This window comes from Epinephelus fuscoguttatus, linkage group LG10 (genome assembly GCF_011397635.1).
Source record: "Epinephelus fuscoguttatus linkage group LG10, E.fuscoguttatus.final_Chr_v1".
NCBI classification, from domain to species: Eukaryota; Metazoa; Chordata; class Actinopteri; order Perciformes; family Serranidae; genus Epinephelus; species Epinephelus fuscoguttatus.
In genome coordinates this window covers 8,346,327-8,364,784 of record NC_064761.1, presented here as the reverse complement: position 1 = coordinate 8,364,784, position 18,458 = coordinate 8,346,327, and the positions used below count along the sequence as shown (strand labels likewise).

The window sequence follows — 18,458 nt, the reverse complement described above, 5'->3', positions numbered from 1 at the left end:
CATTGTTCCTGCTGGGCCACTGCGAGCACTTTCCCCCAATCAGAATGGATTCCAGTGAGGTCAGAGGTCACATGTGGCCTTTTATGGACCAGAGAGATGGAGGAGGTGGTGGTATAGGGGGGTTGATCTGGGGGCTTAGGGCATGTGTGTCCACTCCCACCATCTGCTTGCCACAAACACAGAGACAAAGGCATGCAGACACACTGACCGTGTCTCCTGCCATGTGTCTAATCTTAGCACATCATAAATTACACCATAAAGCTCTTGATTGAAATGTGTTGAGTTTACTTTTGTGTCAGTGGAAACATGTGCTGCATGCCTTATTTTAACCTTCCATGTCACAGGAAATAAGCTCTACCCATCTGTGATGTTCATTTATCCGTTTAATGATCCAAAGACTTCGCTTATGTAACTACAGGACAATTACAGATGTATGTTAAAGATGTAAACAAAAACCTTTAAAATTATTGGATAATAACTTAGAGTGAGTTGTTGTCTAGTGTTTGACCCTGTATGAATAGTTTGACATAACTGGAGATATGTTTGTTCTACCCAGTTTCACTCCCAACTCATCAAATACCATTGCTTGGTCAGTGCCCTTTGGCATCAGATGCCAACATACTCCGACCAACTGTCATCATATATGGTGTCTGCATAAGGAGGGTGGAAGGGGTAGGTTAGACTTTCACCTGGGAGCTTGCTGTTTATGTCCCATATGAAACCAAAGTTCCATCTCCTTATTTTAATAACAATGTAGTGTGCTAGTATGTGTAGCATACATGTCACATGATGTATGTGACATACGTGACATGTGTCACATGACTTTATATTATGGTAGTAACAAACATACTTATTTGATGCCAAACCATGATGTTTTTTTTTAAACCTAACCACACACTGCTGTTGCCTGTACCTGAGGAAGTTAACCTAAAAACCTTGTTGCCTACAGTCTATCTTTATTTTGAAAAGAGACTGTATGCCTTTAAAGCAACACAATGGAGTTTTTTGAGCCCTCAAAATATATATCCAAGATCCTTGTGATGGTACATCAACTCACAATAGGTTGGATGACACCTCCGTCATTGCTTGAGAGCGTCTGTTTTGCTTGCAATGGCATTATGCAGTTTCGGGGTTTGGGTAGGAACCCGGACACAAAAAGGACCACAAAATATGGCTGCTTTACGGCATACATCATATCCCCCTCCCTCCTCTCTTTAGAGTAGCATAGCCGAACAGAGGTGAACGAAGTTAGAGGTGGTTGTCATGGCATTCATTTCGGTTAGCGGCTCGGTGAGGGAGACATCCAGCTGCTCAGCTGTAGGCTGTGGGTGCCCAACCACTGGAAAGATTGCTGCTGCCACTGCTGTTGCTGCCGCTGCTAGGCCAGCGCTGGTTAGTGGCTCAGTGGAGAAGATGGATGATGGAGGCTGGGTTAGCCGCCGCTCAGGCCTGAGTAATGGTAACCAAGCTGGTGATCTGGACAGCAGCAGTAAAGGATCTCGCCGCAGCAGTGAGGACCAGGCTGGCCATAGTGACAGTGGTGGCAGGTGCCCAGGGAATGACAGTGGAGTCCAGGTGAGTTGTTGTGGTAACGTTAGCTGATGTAGAAGCTGCTGTGGCAACCCAGTTACCGGCACAGGGAGCCAGACTAACATGGCTTGTTGCCGCGGTTGTGCTAACATTAGCCATGGTTGGGCTAGCCGAGTCGGTTGGGCCGGGTGTTGTGTCTCCGGGCTAGAAATGTCCGTAGGTGTCAGACCAGGGTTTATTTCTACATCTCCAGCCAGAAGGAGAATGAGAGCCAGAAATGAATGCTTGTGAGATGCACAAGCCCCATGAGACAGCCAGGTGCCTTTGTAGGTTGGTGTTTACCTGGTGGCATTCTTGCTCAGTTAGCGTTGATGACTCTTGTAAACAATAGGTATTGGCTGCCCATAGCTGAAGAGTAGGCCTGATCAAAACTTGCCCGCTACGTCTGCACTTTAGCGGGCACAGAAGTAAAAGTAAACTCACAAAAAGAATAAAAAGCAGAGATGGTGGTACAAAGTTTGTTGCTTTTTGTAGCAAGAGCACTGGAGCGCCGGACCTGCCTGCCTGCGTCCGCTCAGCGTCCGCCATCTCAGTGTCAGTGTTTGAACTTGCCTTTGCCAGGCTGTGCACATTACACGGCCAGCTTCAGGAAGTTCACCGGTATCGTTGGCTTGTCAACAAATGCACGTGCAGAAAGATTTTTGCAACAGTTGTAACAGACAATACTGTTTTTCGTCTGTAGGGGGACCCTGTGAGGCAAAAAGCACAAACCTCCAGTGTGTTGCTTTAATTAGTGGAAACTGTACATTTCCTGTGAAAACAGAAGATTATTTAAAAAAGTGGGCATTAATTGACACCCCGTCCCTTAGCCTCCATAACTGATGCTGGACAAGTACCTAAGTGTCATTGTTTGATGCGTGTGACTACTGACCAAGTGTCAGTATTTGGCAAGTTGGGAATGAGTTACAATACAATGGTACAATAGCACCAATATATCTGTTCAGTATAGAGCGAAGCTAGCAAATGGTTAGCATAGCTTACCATAAAGCATAGAAACGGGGAAGGTGCTAGCCTGGCTCTGTCCCATAGTAACAAAATGTGCTTACCAGTACTTACAAAGCACAATACTTAGCATGTAACAGCTTGTCTGTTTGATGTGTACAACTGAAGGACACAGGGTAGGTTACACTAACGGGCTGCTGGCTACACCTTAAGTATTAACCACAAAATTAATTAGACTTTAAAATGTCTCTGTTCTGGATCAATAACAGCACTTTAAAAGATGTATCATCTCTCTCTTGACAACAAATCCAATCATCTTGAGAGGTATCCCCTGTCCTCTCTGCCCACTCCTCTGTACTTTCTCTTGCCCTTTGACCCCTAGAGTTCACACAGTCAAGTGTTTGTCTGAGCAGACCATCTGCCTCTGCCGAACCTCAGTTCATAACAACATCTACATTCCTTTGGCTGAAACCTGCTTCCGCTGGCTGAGAGCTTCTGCATATAACACTGTTTATTTTGATTTGGCCACAAGTACACAAAGGAAATGTTATTATGTAACATTTTAGAGCTGCGCTTTGCCGTCATGAGGAAATGACAGTATACAAGTACGAAGACAGCAGCAGAGTTCATCTTCAGGTTGATACATAACAATATACTCAAATGACTTTGCAAAGGTATGGAAAGGATATAAAGAATGTTATCAATCTATTTACCATTAAATGAAAACTATAAGTATAATTATATCAATTTCCATGTTTCTCTGTTTGGGTGAAGGGTTTCTCTGCTTTTTAGTGGTTTCTTTGAATTTTTAGGTTCATGAAGTAGTTTTCAAACCAAATAGATTAAGTCAGAACCACAATGACTTCAAGGTAAAGAAGGGGTGGTTTCTGAAATGCCATATTTGTCATCCAACAGATCAAAACTGCTTTTGACATTTCTGTGTTTATTTAAGTGATCCCAATAAGCACAGATTTGATGATTTTGCAGGGCTGGAACTTGCTTTACATTGAGAAATAGGTCTTGAGATGCTTTGGAAACCACACTTACATGTACAATTATGTAAAATGTTATCTTAACTCAGAATTTAAAGTTCAATATTTTCCTATAACAATAGATCAAATGACTGAGTAATCTGCAAGAAGTACCGCATAATGACAAACTAAAAAAAACCCAAACATTTTTAACAGCTTTTGGCTTGATTTTGTTTTACAGTCTTTACTGTTTTGGTTCACTCTCACCGCTCTTACCAACCACTGTTTATGCTGCAGCTTCAGTGAAAAGGTATAAAATCCCACTGCACTCTACCTGCCCAGCACCAAACATCAGACAGATACAGTTAGAGACTAGCTGATGTACATAGTGGGGCATTTAGCAGCTTAAGAGCCAGATATTGGATTCATGATTTTGTAGAGACCAAAACAGAGCTAAAAAGGAAAGTGAATATTGGACTTCAAAAGGTTAAAACAAGCATGACTCCATATTAATGCTGCTGTTGCTGTCTGCTGAATATGTAAAGTTGTCACAAATGGCCAACATTGGTTGACAATGAGTCAACATTGTATTTACTGTTTATTCTGGTGGCCCCAGGAGGACAAAAGATGATGAACGTTGCTTTAATTCGCCATTTATGGGCAGGTCCAATCTAGGCTGACCAAATGTCCTCTTTTGCCCGGACATGTCCACTTGTCATGTCCCGTCCGGGGCGTCCGGGGGGTTTTTATAAACTGATGATAATGTCCGATTTTCCGTGTGTTTGTGTGTGTGTGTTAGAGTGCGGCACGGGCAGCATATTTCTGTCCGAACCCGAACCGAGCCCGACATTATTTAATGACCAAAGCACTGAGTTTGCGTCACACAGTGGTTACAGGCTATTTAACGGGCCGGGCGTGCGCCGTGGGTGCTCAGCCGTGGGTGCTCAGCGTTTAATCAAGGTGGAGGCGGGAGGTCCGAGGCTTCCAGCGAGAGGAGAGGGAGAAATATAACAAAATAAGATAAAATAGGAAAAACCTGGCTCCCTCTTTTATTTTCAGCGTTTAATCAAGGCGGAGGCGGGCAGCTGGAGGTCCGAGACTTCCAGAGAGGGGAGAGGTTGAAACAAACAGCCAATGTGTGTCTGTGTGTGTTATGTTCAGGTGTTGTCACGTAAATAACAGTGCCCAAGCAATAAACAGGAAAGACAATAGGATTTTATTTATTTTTACACTACATTTTCACTGAAAGCTGACTGAATCCGACCTGAGCCCGAATACAATTTATAGCTACATTTCTGACCAAACCCGGCCGACCCGTCGGGTACCGTCGGGCTCGGATCACCACACTCTAGTGTGTGTATGTGTCCCCTATTGGGGCCTATCTGAATTTCTGTCTTTGAGAGATATTATTTTGTAATATAACTGAATTTTCTATCCATACATATAAATTTTAAATATATTAAAATTATAAGGTATCTTTGAGTAAACTGTGAGTAGGCTATCATTTAAGTAGGCTATGTCGTGGCCAGCCAAGTGTCCTCTTTTTTGGAAATCAAAATATGGTCACCCTAGTCCAATCTGTTATCACTCCGAACTTTGGCCATTGGCATGTGATACAGATGCACTAAGGCACACCTTAGCGTTTGTATGAGACGCAACGTCACTGTTAGACGCTAAAGGCATAGCATAGGGAAATGGTCTGGGTAGATGGATGAGTCAAACAAACACTTTCTGAATTTCTCCCAGGAGAGCACTGTTTGTGTCCCATAATTTTTTCTGGAGGAAAGATGACAAGAACACTGTTGCTGCAGGTAGTGGTACTAAAACTCTTTCCACTGTAAAAAACATGTCCTCAAACCCTCTGGTCTGAAACACCAACTACAACCAACAGCACAACAACATTAAGCTCCAGGAAATACACACCACCAATGGTGAGCCCTCCTCGGCCACAGAAGTCAGCTGTAGCGCTACACTGGCTGAACAACCCAGTCTGGATTTTACTTTTGTAAAGCTGCAGGCTACGAAGAAATAATGAAGCTTGTGACTAGATATGTTGTGGATGAAATGTTGATCCACGAGGGTCTCTCCATCCTTCAGGCAGGGCCTTGGGAAAAAACTGTTCACAGGCAAACTGAGGACCCCGCAATGCTAAGCTAGGACAATGTTAATCATTATTCAGCCTCTGAGTCCAAGCTCTGTAGGCCTGTTAAGCAAACAGACATGGCAGTCAGCAACTAAGTGTTTTTCCATAATATCAAGCTATTCTGTTAAAGTTGTACTTTTTGAATTTTGAAGTCAATAAACTAACAGGGAAACCAAAGCCAAATAAGAGCCAGTTTTCTACCCAATGAAACCCAGTTTTATAGATTCATGAATTTTTAACCTATGATTGACCCTATTAATACTTCAGTGGAATACTGAAATATACTCCCATAGGGTAACTTCACACAAAAACCATTACACACAACATACCAGGATCCCAGAATGGCCAGTGTGATTAGCCTGGTGATAACACAGTGGGAACACAGCTGTAGGGCTCAGAATAGCTGACTGAATGCTCCGCTGTTGTTTTGGAGCTGTCTGCTGCAGCCCACAGTAATCACTCCCCACATTACAGTAGCCTTGGGTCAAACTGTGATTAAAGTAATGACTCTAAACATTAAATGAAAATTATTTAAATGGGGAATCTGACTGTTTTGTCCTGACATAGCAAGTTGTTTCCCAGGCAATTGTCTGCTTTTAACGTGGGAAACAGGAAGCTCTCATCTGCCCCCCAAACTGGGGTGAGCTGCAGATATTCTGTGTCCTTTGTTAATTCTTCTGTTCATCCAGCAGAGAAAAAGAATCAGGTGTTTTTTCTGTACACAAGGAATAATGACTCTTTCATCAGCTCCTCCTCCATCCTGCCGCCGCACCGTTCTGACAAACATGTTTACAATAAACAGGCGGAACTGCCCTTTAAAGGAATGAACTGATCTGTCTGCAGCCAAATGTCATCATAAATACTACTTTGGTTTTGTTATCAGTAAATGGACGCTGATGTCACAATATCATCCAATTAATTGCAGTAGAGGGAAAACTATGTATGGTGGGTTTGACTCACAAATGGGAACTGATAATAAACAGTTTTGATTTTGACATTTTTACCATTACATCTGAAGATTAAAAGCAAGCTTGACTTGATTAACATCGAAACATCCCTTCAATAAAGGGCCTGGGCTGTTCCTTTTAAAGTGGAGGTTTAGAGTCCTGGTGCAATAGATTGAAACATTGTGCAGTTAATTCACTTTGTGAATATATCCTAGCTTTTAAGATGTGGGGCCAATTAGATTGCATCCATCTGCTGTTGCTCAAGCTCAGCCATCCTCACCAAAACTCAGGAAGTGGCCTGGCTCCGAATGTAGACACAGCGCATTTCACCATCCAGTTGGTTCAGCATTAAAGGAACATACAACCTGGTCTTATTACAACCAATCATAATGTTGAAAATTGAGTTTTGAATTTCAGATTATTGACTTGTCTGCATTGAGACATAATCTTTTGCATCTAGGAATCAATTTTTTACAGCATCCCTACATACAATATGGCAATATAGGCCATGCCCACAACTGGTCAGAGATCTTCAACAAGTCCTACTACACAGTCACCTACTACATTTGTTTTGGCAAGGGAAGAAACCTCTGCAATAATTTGGCTTCTGGTAAAAACTTGCTGAACAATGTACACTGAGGGAATTCTAATTGGTCTAATTCTAAAGTTTCAACTGGTCGTTGATTCTTGTATGCTCTGATGATTAGCAATACGTAGATGTACTGTAAAACTTGGAATATAAGTCGCAGTCTATTTTTTAAGGTCTCAAACAGGGAAAACAGGTTTTATATTACTATTTGCTAATAAAAATGTTATACAAGTTATTCCTACACTATTTCCCTTTATTTTTAATTTGAAACACATTCAAAACACAATAACCTCTTAAGCAGCTTTGGTTACTTTTCAGATTGCAATTTTCCAAACAACCTCTTCAGGAAATAAAATTACGGTATAACAACATCGGTCAGCTTTCAGTGAAAATGTAGGGTAAAAATAAATAAAATCCTATTGTCTTTCCTGTTTATTGCTTGAGCACTGTTATTTACGTGACAACACCTGAACATAACACACACACTCATTGGCTGTTTGTTTCTACCTCTCTCCTCGCTGGAAGTCTCGGACCTCCAGCCGCCCGCCTCCGCCTTGATTAAACACTGAAAATAAAAGAGGGAGCCAGGTTTTTCCTATTTTATCTTATTTTGTTTTATTTCTCCCTCTCCTCTCGCTAGAAGCGTCGGACCTCCCGCCTCCCGCTCCCGTCTCAAACACGGAGGTCTCCCTCTCCGCTGAGCACGCCCGGCCTGTTAAATAGCCTGTAACCACTGTGTGACACAAACTCAGTGCTTTGGTCATTAAATAATGTCGGGCTCGGTTCGGGTTCGGACAGAAATATGCTGCCCGTGCCGCACTCTAACACACACACACAAACACACAGAAAACTGGACATTATCATCAATTTATAAAAGACCCCCGGACGGCCCGGACGGGACGTGAAAAGTGGACATGTCCAGGCAAAAGAGGACGTTTGGTCAGCCTAACGTAGCGCCATCTTGTGGGTCAAATTACCTATGTCAGCATTTCCCTTGGTCTATAGGTCGCACCAGCCTATAACCCGCACCCAACTTTTTAGATGAAAAAAAAAGGGAAAAAAAAGTGTGACTTATATACCAAGTTTTACGGTAAGTGCACGTAAATCTTGTCTTCCAGCTGGTTGCAACCTGCAGTCCTCATTGCTTGATGCCACTGGACCTTTTACAAATGTTGTGTACATGAATACTATTTTCTTTGTTACCCACATGGGAGCATTTTTAGACATACTATGTCCTTTTTCAGGCTATTTTTTTTTAGCTGTTTCTGACCATTTAAAGTAAAGAAAAATGCTAATTGGTGTTATTTTCTGCACCATTACTTTACTATGTCCAGTTATATTCAGCAGCTCTCGTAAACTTTTAACTGAGGTCATGGCAAGTAGTCATGTCAGAATGCCAAGATAGAAAACTTGATTTTTTATTTACAATATTGTTATACTTGATAACAGAATCATGCATCCCCAAGCACTTAAAAAGAAACTGTTAAAATGATTTTTGTCAGTGATTATTTTAAATGGCAAAAAGATATTTTGATTGTGTTTCACTGTGGCCATTGACACAAATAATATGTTGTCTTTCCGGAGCTTGAAAGCACAAAATGTTTGTAACTATAACAGGAACACAACAGCTACTAAAATCAGATATGAGACACAACCATTGAAAGACGCTTGTGTTTTTTGACACTACAGTAAATTCCTTCTGCAGCTGTGTATTGCATATCTCCTCAGGCAGGATGTCCCAGCAACAAAAGACCCTCCCCTCTCCTCCTGTCCCCTCCCAGAACAGGACGTGAGTGGACATCCTGCCTGCAGTGGTCTCTTCCTCTGTTACCCTCAACTATTATTAGCGGACGTCCAGTATCAGCTGTCCTTGCATGGGCCTGAAAGGATTTCCCAATCCATTTTTTATCAACTCCTCCTAATGCTTTTTACCTCAAACCTTAAAAATAATAAACAAGCCATCTGTCTGCCTCTCTGTCAGACATGACTTACCACAAACAGAGCCATGCCCACATATCCAGCCAATGGCAACAAAGGACAGGCCAGGTGTGTGTGTGTGTGTGTGTGTGTGTGTTTGGTATATTATGCCAAGAGGACATTCCAGCTGGCCCTTGAACCCTGTCCGGCAGCAATCAGGAGCATGAGTGTTTGGGTTTAAATTCTAGTGCTCTCACCAGTCTCACACACACACACACACACACACACACCTATACGTGTGTATGGTCACACACACACTTGAGAAAGTGTACCTTGTGTCCAGTTGTGTTGGTCCCACTGCATGCCAGTCCTGAGCTGGGAAAATTCGGAGAAATGTTTCACTGGGAATAGAAAGCAGAAGCTGATAAGACTCTGAAATGCATACACACCCACATCAAGAAGTATCCATTTTGACATTATCTCTTACCATAGGGCGTTGGAGGAGACACAGGGAAGGCCGGAGTAGGAGGAACGATGTCACAGCTATCTGTGTGTCCCCGATAGTCCACGCTGTTGGTTTTGTAGAGATGCCCATGCTTTCAAAAAGAATAACAGAATCAAAAAGTAAGAAAATATATCAAGGGTGAAGTCAATAACATGTTTTTAAAGGGTAACAAGCCCACACAAACACACACATACACCAGCAGACATCAGTCTTGTGATCTGTGTGTGGCTACAGCCTGTGTTTTGGTGTAAACAGTCGGGCCATTCATGCCACCCAGCCATAAGAGTGAGTGCGAGAGCAGAAACCTCAAGCCTTTAAAAAAAAGAAAAGAGAGAGAGGGGAAGGTAGAAAAAAAACATCTAAAGAGATACACACAGTTACGTAATCATAATCTCAACAGAGAGAGAGAGAACTCTGTCAGTTTTTTCATTCATGTAAACCAGGAAAAAAAGATTAAATTTAAAGTTATTGAACCCAAAATAATTTGGTAAAAATATGATCAGAGCAAGACCAGTTAAACTGCATGAAAACAGCGATACATTTATCTGCAATCTTTAAAGCTGCAATAACTGATTTTATTTCTTTTGTTTTTTGGCCACTTGGGGGCAGCAGAGACAAGTTATATCATCAGATTTGAGGGTGATACAGAGAACTTGTTAGCAAACAGCTGCTTATTTCCACAGTCAGCAGTAATAATCGGAATAACTATCATTCATTTTGAGTTGTGCATGTGTCTGCCTGGTGAATGTAAGTCCAAAGTCACTCTCTTTTAGCTCTGTTTTTGGTCTCTACCAAGCTGCAATCTTTGAGGCTGAGAAATGAAGCTGTTGCAGAAGTGCCAAAAACTGCAGTTCCTCAAATTGCCACTTGTGGCTGGCTCCAGAAGCCAGTTAATCCCCATAGAACCTCATGTTAAATTGCCCAACTTTACAGCAGAAATAAACACATTTACAGCCTAGTACAAAAATAGTTTTGGTCTTTGTAGTTTATTTCAACATTCATGGCAATTGTATGGGAGGTGAATGTTTTTTTATGTAACTCACCTTCTATGAAGGCTTAAATTTGCACATTTAAGGGTATGCTACTTTGGGCTATCTGCGAGGCAATCCAGTCCTAGAGTCAGATCCACCCCCCTACATAGCTCCACTCTCACGTCCAAATATGGTCACTTCTGGCTCCAAAAAACCCAAGAAAGTGATGGCCAAAATGCCAAACTCAAGGCTTCATAACTGCAGTCCACAAACCATTGGGTGACGTCACATTAACTACATCCACTATTTTATAGAGTCTGTGGTATCTATGAACCCCTGAGGCAAACATCTCTTTAGCTGCTAAATGTTCCACTATATTCACCAGCAAGTCTCTAACTGTGTCTGTCTGCTGTTTGGTGCTGAGCGGGTAGTGTACTGTCAGTTTATAGAGCTATTTCTCTAAAAGCAGAGGCAACTTTTAGCTCATCGGCTGGACTGTGTGCCCCATATAGGCTGAGTGCTTTGAAGGGGCCCGGGTTCAATTCCAACCTGTAGCCCTTTGCTGCATGTCATCCAATCTCTCTCCCGCCTTCCTGACAACCACAGCTGTCCTGTCTATAAAGGTAAAATGCTGCCCAAAAAAGAATTAAAAATGACACTCTGAGAGCTGTGAGAGTGAGAGTGAATTGTGGGTCGTACAGCTTAACAGTGTGCTGGAACTCACTATAAAGCTCTGGAAAGCTGAGGGAAGCCCCATTTCTCTGTAGGTTCATCCCTATTAGTGACCCCTGTGCCATTATGAGTATATCGGTATACTTTAACAGCTTTCTGCAGTTATAGCTGAGCATGGGTTAAGTTATATTACCAGCAGTCACAGTGTCTGTCAGGTCAAGTGAATAGCAAAACTGTGTTTACCTGAGATGGTGAGTAGGAAGGACTGTAGACTGGGGAGCCTCTGAAGCTCTGAGCACCACCCCCTCTCCATCCTGGACTATGGAGACCAGCATAGTCTGTCACATCACTGACCTGCATCTGCTGCCTCCACCCTGAGATAACAAAGGGGTGAGGGTGGGGACAAGGAGCGTGGGAGGCAGATAAGGAGAGTCAGACAGTCAGACAGATTATGATCTGAAATAAAATCAACCAAAGAATCAAAATCATTCATGCATTCCTTTATGAAATTAAATATCCACAGACTGTTATGTCTATTCTGGCAAGAAACCCACAAGATTAAATGGATTCACACCTTGTTATGACCAGATGGCAATAAAAGGTGATGACATGGTTCATGTTTAGCTTGTTTGTCTTTGTCAGAAGCATCAATCAGTATGTTTATCATCAGTGTGCAGCTCTTGTCATCAGAGCAGACATTGTGTGACTAAGCGAGACCTGTAAAAACATCATGGCAGCTTGTCGGAAAAACATCTGTTGGAACACACAGTCGTTCTCTTTTCAGATCATCAAGAGAGACAACCACACATTTCAGTTTTATCTAGTTGGTTTTTAAAAAGATTCATACAGTATGAGAGCTCCATCAGTTTATTTTAGCTTCATGCTTTAGTATTAGATTATATGTCAGCAAATAAAAAACAAGGAAATACCACTTTGGACAAATAAAGAACACTGACAAATTTGTTTTTAACTGCTAAAACCCCTCATCTTGAAAGGTTGTTCGCCATCCATTAATAAAACAAAAATGAAGCAATCCTTTTCAGAAATACTTGGTTATGTTACTGTTTATGTTAAAAGAAATATTGGCTGATATATAATGAGCAGATTTTTTATTAAACAGTCAAATATCAACATCTGTATTGGCATCAAAATTCCGGTGTCACTCAGGTTCTGCAAAGTAGTAAGCTAAACCTTCAGTTTAAGTTAAACCAATGAAATGTTAGTAGTAAGGGGGTACAAAATATTGGCTATCAGCAACTTCAACTGAAAAATGTATTGGCCTCGAGTATTGCCATCACATACTGTGCTGCCACATCAGCATTCATACTAAATTATATGTATGGTCACATTGTTAAACTATCCATTGTCTCTGGTCCCAGTCTTTATTGTTACTTGCAACTTCAGACTAAAGACTAAAAGACTAAAATCGGTATAAGAATCTGTGATATTATTATGCAAAGTAAAAGTCAGTGTGATTCCCCCATGAGCAATGAGGCCATTCAAACCATGTAAAAATAGAAATAAAGTTTTCACCTCATGCAGAGGTGGTGCTAGCAGTGTTATTACTGTACAGTGCTGAGGTATTCTATCACTTCATGTCTCTGCCACCTGTTAGTGAAGGTGGAGACTGAGATAGGCATACGTTTTCCTCTTCAAACAATAATTTCTGATAGTTTGAAGGGGGTTGAAACTCCTGTAAGACCGCCAAGGAAAAAGCCAAAAGTGCCTCTAGACACATGTGTGGTCTATCCCTGAAATATTCAGGAACACTGCCTGCATGAGCTCATGCGTGAAAGGAGGCAGGGATTGATATTTAGGGAAATCTGTTCTGCCAATTTCCCACTTAAAGACCTACACCTCAAGGAAAATGCTGGTACGGCTGTATTGTGAATGAAAGCAGTAACACTGCAGGGACAACATGTGAAGAGTGACTTTCATTTGATGAAAGACACTTTTTCACAGAGCACTTGAATCAATCAGACTGCTGTGATGTATCCAAATTGTTTACAGTAAAGCATGAAAAAACATCACTTGTCCATCAGTCTTGTGGAATATTGAATAATTTACAAGAACACTGGCACCAGACAAAAACAGCTCCTCACACGCCATGTTCCTGAAAATAGTAATAATACATACATCCTTGCCCAATGCTATTGTTCTTCTGTTGAGTTTTATGGCATCCAAAAGGCCCAGACACACCAAAGTGACATCAAGTGGCAATGAAGGCCAACTGTTATGTTGCCTCACGTCGCCTGTTTCTCAGCCAAAAAAGCACTCCGTAAAGATTACAGCCAATGCCCAACTAGCTCATGAGAGGTAATAACTCTCTGTACCAGCAGACACTGGTTGTCCGTATCTGTCATTAAAAAAAGAAAACCAGAAGAATGACAGGATGGATTCAGGATGCTAGTTAGACAGTTAGTACATTTACAACATAACCTGACGTTAAAGGAACAAGTGATATTTACAGTGCACTAGCAAATAATAACACAAACAACTGTTTCTGCTAAAGAGCTGAATGGCTGAAAAAATAATCTAACCTAATGTAACAAGTTTGTTTTGATCTTACACCCTCTTGACTTTGGTCTTGACTTTATTTACTTTCCTTGCTTCTGTTTCTCCTTTCATGCACCTAGCTGAAGTGATGTCACTCACTAACAGGCTCTTGACACAGATTCAACATGCTGAATTGGCCGAAAAGCCACCGACAAGGGCCAACAAGAGGTGATTTGTGCCAGATACACCATAAAAACTAGTGTGACAGACCTTCACCAATGACCTGACACTGAAACATCAACTTGCAGTTTCTTTATTTTCTCATGTTAGTGGATTAGCCTGCTGGCAACAGCGCTAGCTCAGCTACCAACGCCAGTCTTAAGACCTCAGCTTGCAGATTGTAGCAGCTGTGTTGCTCTTGGAGTGAGCCAGGTTGGGTGACGTTAACAAATTAGAATCATTTTGTGGGGGAAAAAAAGATAATTTTGTGATACTGGGGCTAACTTTGTGTTAATATTTACATTTATTCACAAGAGACTAAAATTAGTAAGTTAGTAATGCAGACATGATAAAGTAGATGTTTTTGTTCTTCTACCCAGCCTGAACATATTACCATGCTGCAGCCTTTGAAGACTGGAAACACCAAAACACACCATAACACTGAAACCAAAGTCTGGTGTTTGAGTCATGATAGAGATTGACCATATATGGGACCACACTCTATTGTGCATATCAACCATGAACAGCACTGTGGAACATTGTGAGCTCAGCTTTCATTGTGAGCATCCATCATCTCAAACTCACATGAAAGGCCAGGCTAGCCCAAGTGAAACTAATCCAGTTCCTCCTCTACACCAGAGGGCCTGCTGAGGGTGCTTCCACAGAGCATCCTTTTTTTTTTTTTTTTTTTTTTTTTTTTTACAGTGTCGAGTATCACTTGATCCCCACTGTATTTGTAGGGAGGCTATTCTCTTTTGAAGACTGCAACTCAACAGATGATGAGAGGGAGAAGGAGGGCATGATGCAAACACACTGGAGAGCAAAGTGTTGTGTCAAACTTCAAAAGCATTCCTGATCGCTTACAAAATCCTGCCTCAAAACATCGCCCAGAAAATCACACGTTACAAACAGACACTTACACACACACACACACACACACACACACACACACACACACACACACAGTAACTAAGCAGTGAAATATTAGTGTTACTGCTTCCAGTATGCCCTCGGGATATATCCCCCTGACAAACTCGCTGACCTACATACATACAAACACACATGCTCCATTTCCTGTGCTCAAATTCCATGATTAGAAGGAGAGCCTCATTGACCTGAGGCTGCACAAAAACACAGGGTTAGAGGTTAAATGTCAGCAGTAATGTAACCCTGCGTGGCACATGACCGTGGGTCAAAGATAACCACAGCAGAGATCCTGACAGACGGGATTCAGGAGCTGTCACAGCCGCTCTCGACTGCGGGGAGCTCCCATGCGATCCATCGGACCACTCTGAGGTTAGCTTTGATGGAACAGCTGCTCTGTACGCAAAGAGCTGGGAAGTGATGACATCACTCGTACACCTATGACCCACAGTCTTCAAACAGAAAATGAATCAGGGCTAGAGGTCGCAGCAGAAATGTGCCTCTTCCTCCTGGGTGCATCCCAGTGGATGTGAGAGGTAGTAAATCTGTCATGTGTGCCAGCAGGGGGAGAAGAAACAGTGAGGAGGCAACGCTGACACACGTGGGTCATGAACACAGGCATCATCACTGTGACATGCTCAGGTTTGAAAGGTGGGACGAAGTCAGTGTTTGTCCTGAACAGGCTTTATTTGTCTGCACTTTTACACTTTTTTTCACACAACATATCGAATCAATTCAATACAGGGATGTTGTTATATACCGGTATTGGCACTAACAGTGAAATTTAAAAACGTAATATTGATACCATGTTTAAAATACACATATAATAATATTGTGTAAATAATCCAGTGACTCTGAAATAATGTCCGTTCCCTTCTGTTTTGGTTTTGTTTTGACTCTGCTTTGGTCACAATAGTTCATTCATTCATTCATCTTCTAACTGCTTCATCCTCTTGAGGGTCGTGGGGGGGCTGGAGCCTATCCCAGCTGACATCGGGCGAGAGGCAGGGTACACCCTGGACAGGTCGCCAGACTATCGCAGGGCTGACACATAGAGACAACAACCATTCACGCTCACATTCACACCTACGGGCAATTTAGAGTTATCAATTAACCTAGTCCCCAATCTGCATGTCTTTGGACTGTGGGAGGAAGCCGGAGTGCCCGGAGAGAACCCACGCTGACACGGGGAGAACATGCAAACTCCACACAGAAGGGCTCCCACGCCCGGGATCGAACCGGCAACCCTCTTGCTGTGAGGCGAGGCCACCACACCACCGTGCCGCCCGTCACAATAGTTGTGCAGTGAAAATCTGATATTGTGCTAGCCTTTTTTCAATATATATTTTTTGTAAGGTAAATTAGTTATTTAATCTTTGGCTCTGGGGAGAATATCGGGTCATTTCCAAGTCAAAGGACTAAAGTACAAGTCAATCATTAGTTTGAGTACAATGCATCAGAGGATTACATTTTGTCTTCCAGTGATTCCAGTCAGATAAAAAATATAACTGGAGGCATTAGACACCGTTTGGAATTGGCCACATTGAACTTCAGCATGGTTTAGTTAAAGTACAGAGTCAAATGAATAAATTACAGACTTGACTCCCTCTTGTAGATGAGAGACAGCAGTATTGATAGCATATTGATAGAGAAAAATTAACCTTCCTTGTACTTTTGTTAATGATTTCTTCACTCAGACTACAAGTCATGTGTAAGGACTGAATTTTATACTTCATTTTATAAAAAAGCAACCCTTCACTGCCACATTTATATTTTCATTAGCTTTTACAGACAGTGAAATAACCAGCTGAATTAGCAAACAGGCACAGGCACTGGATGATTTTTGTTGCCCCACTCCAGATTCAAAATAATTAAAATAGATTGTATTATGTAGTGTGAGATCAGACATCTGAATTTCATAAATCGATTACATGAAGTGGAATTGCATAAGAAGGCGTGTTGGAGACAATAGGATGCAGTTATCTCACAGTGAACTGTGAGTCAAACTACTGATTGTCTTCAACTTTTATTACCGCTGAACTTCATTTCACATCAGTGAAGTTTTCACTTCAAAGACTACAGACTGACAGTATGGATGAATGAGTACACCATTATCTGTATCTGTAGCTCTTCAAACAGACAAATTATCTCGATCTGTATCCGCACTCAAAACAGGCCGAGTTTAAATATGCTGTGGGTGTGGCTTAAACCAGAAATGTGCGGAGACATTGATATGAGTTGATTAGAAGTTGCTGTATTTATTATTAATTAGAAAACTATTTACAGAACAGCATCAGAATTGAGCATCAGACCACTTTTGATCATCATGAGATTGAACACAGCTAGCCAAATGAAGTTTGTTTCTTCATCGTCGAGTACAGATATTGACACGTTATACTCTGATGATACTCGTACTACATACATTATCCTAACATGGTCTGTGCCTGAAACTCATTTCATCCGAATATTTGGCTCAGTCCACATTGACTGGTCTGAATAATTTTGAAATCAGCTCTTTTTTTTTTGATTTCCATACGTCAGCTGTCTGCTGTTTGTCATTTGCTTTTGTGGCCCTTTGAGGTAATTTTGTATCTTTGTGGCTGTTTCGTGTCTCTTTCAGTCATTTTGTGTCTCGATGGGTTTTTTTTGTTTTGTTTTGTTTTTTTGCCCATTTGTGTACTTATTTTGTGTGTCTTTCCTCTTCATCTCTTTGTGGTCTTTGAGGCCTGTGCCTGGTGGGCCTATTCAGGAATCCATCCATGAGTGAAAGCAACAGGCCTGCAGGTCTGAATGATAACTAGGCTAATAGATTCATTTCCTGAACTATGAAAGTTACAGTCCCATCTGCTCCCTGTGAGTGCTGCTGTTGACAGAGAAGGTGTCTTATAGAGCAGAAACATTATTTTTTCACTGCAAACTTTTGGGTAAATTAAATTTAAGGTTTTGAGGTTATTTTACATTGCATCTCTCCTTATGAGTTAGGATTTGGCTCTCTAACCATTACGTTCAACTTTAACTTTGGGATCCTGCTTTTCCTTATCAGGACTGAACTATTCTGTTCAGTTTAATCAGAAGTTACACAGTGGAGTGTAGATCTAAATCTGCTCATGAGAAAGCTGTAGCAGTATTATTATATCCCTCTTTAACAATGTCAAACATGCTTGACTAAATCTTTTCTGATAAGAAATAACTCATTTAATCCCATTCAGCTGTTTGTAAAACTGGGGTTCTGTAATTATGTCAGTGGATAATGTTTTGATGGCAGTACTCCAGTTTCACTGTGGTGAGAGGTCTGACTGGTCTATCTTCACGCATACTTTACTTATCTAACCGTTTCTTCCAATTCTGTAGATTTCCATTCCAAATAAAACAAATTGGAGGGTAAACAAATCTTTGTGAAGAGACCAGATTTTACACTGCTTACATCAGCAGGAATATCTACCACCTGTTTAATCAAATGCTTCCACCCTTTCAGCAAACACCTTGCACACGAACAAACACACCTTCTGTAACAAACCCACATGTATTCGTCTCTCTCAGGTGGAGATTTCCAAAATGAGGCAGTGCTTCAG

The 18,458-nt window shown here is 41.6% G+C and overlaps 1 protein-coding gene across 1 annotated transcript in view; it reads right to left on the bottom strand.

Annotated features, from left to right (window-relative positions):
- si:ch211-191a24.3 (tensin-3) overlaps positions 1-18,458 on the bottom strand; it is a 63,428-nt gene that overhangs the window by 21,785 nt on the left and 23,185 nt on the right. Inside the window, exons 14-16 of the mRNA XM_049587064.1 lie at positions 11,491-11,621; positions 9,587-9,695; positions 9,432-9,500 (exon numbers count right to left, since the gene is read on the bottom strand). Of these exons, the coding sequence (XP_049443021.1) occupies positions 9,432-9,500; positions 9,587-9,695; positions 11,491-11,621 (309 nt within the window). The remainder of the gene's footprint in view (positions 1-9,431; positions 9,501-9,586; positions 9,696-11,490; positions 11,622-18,458) is intronic.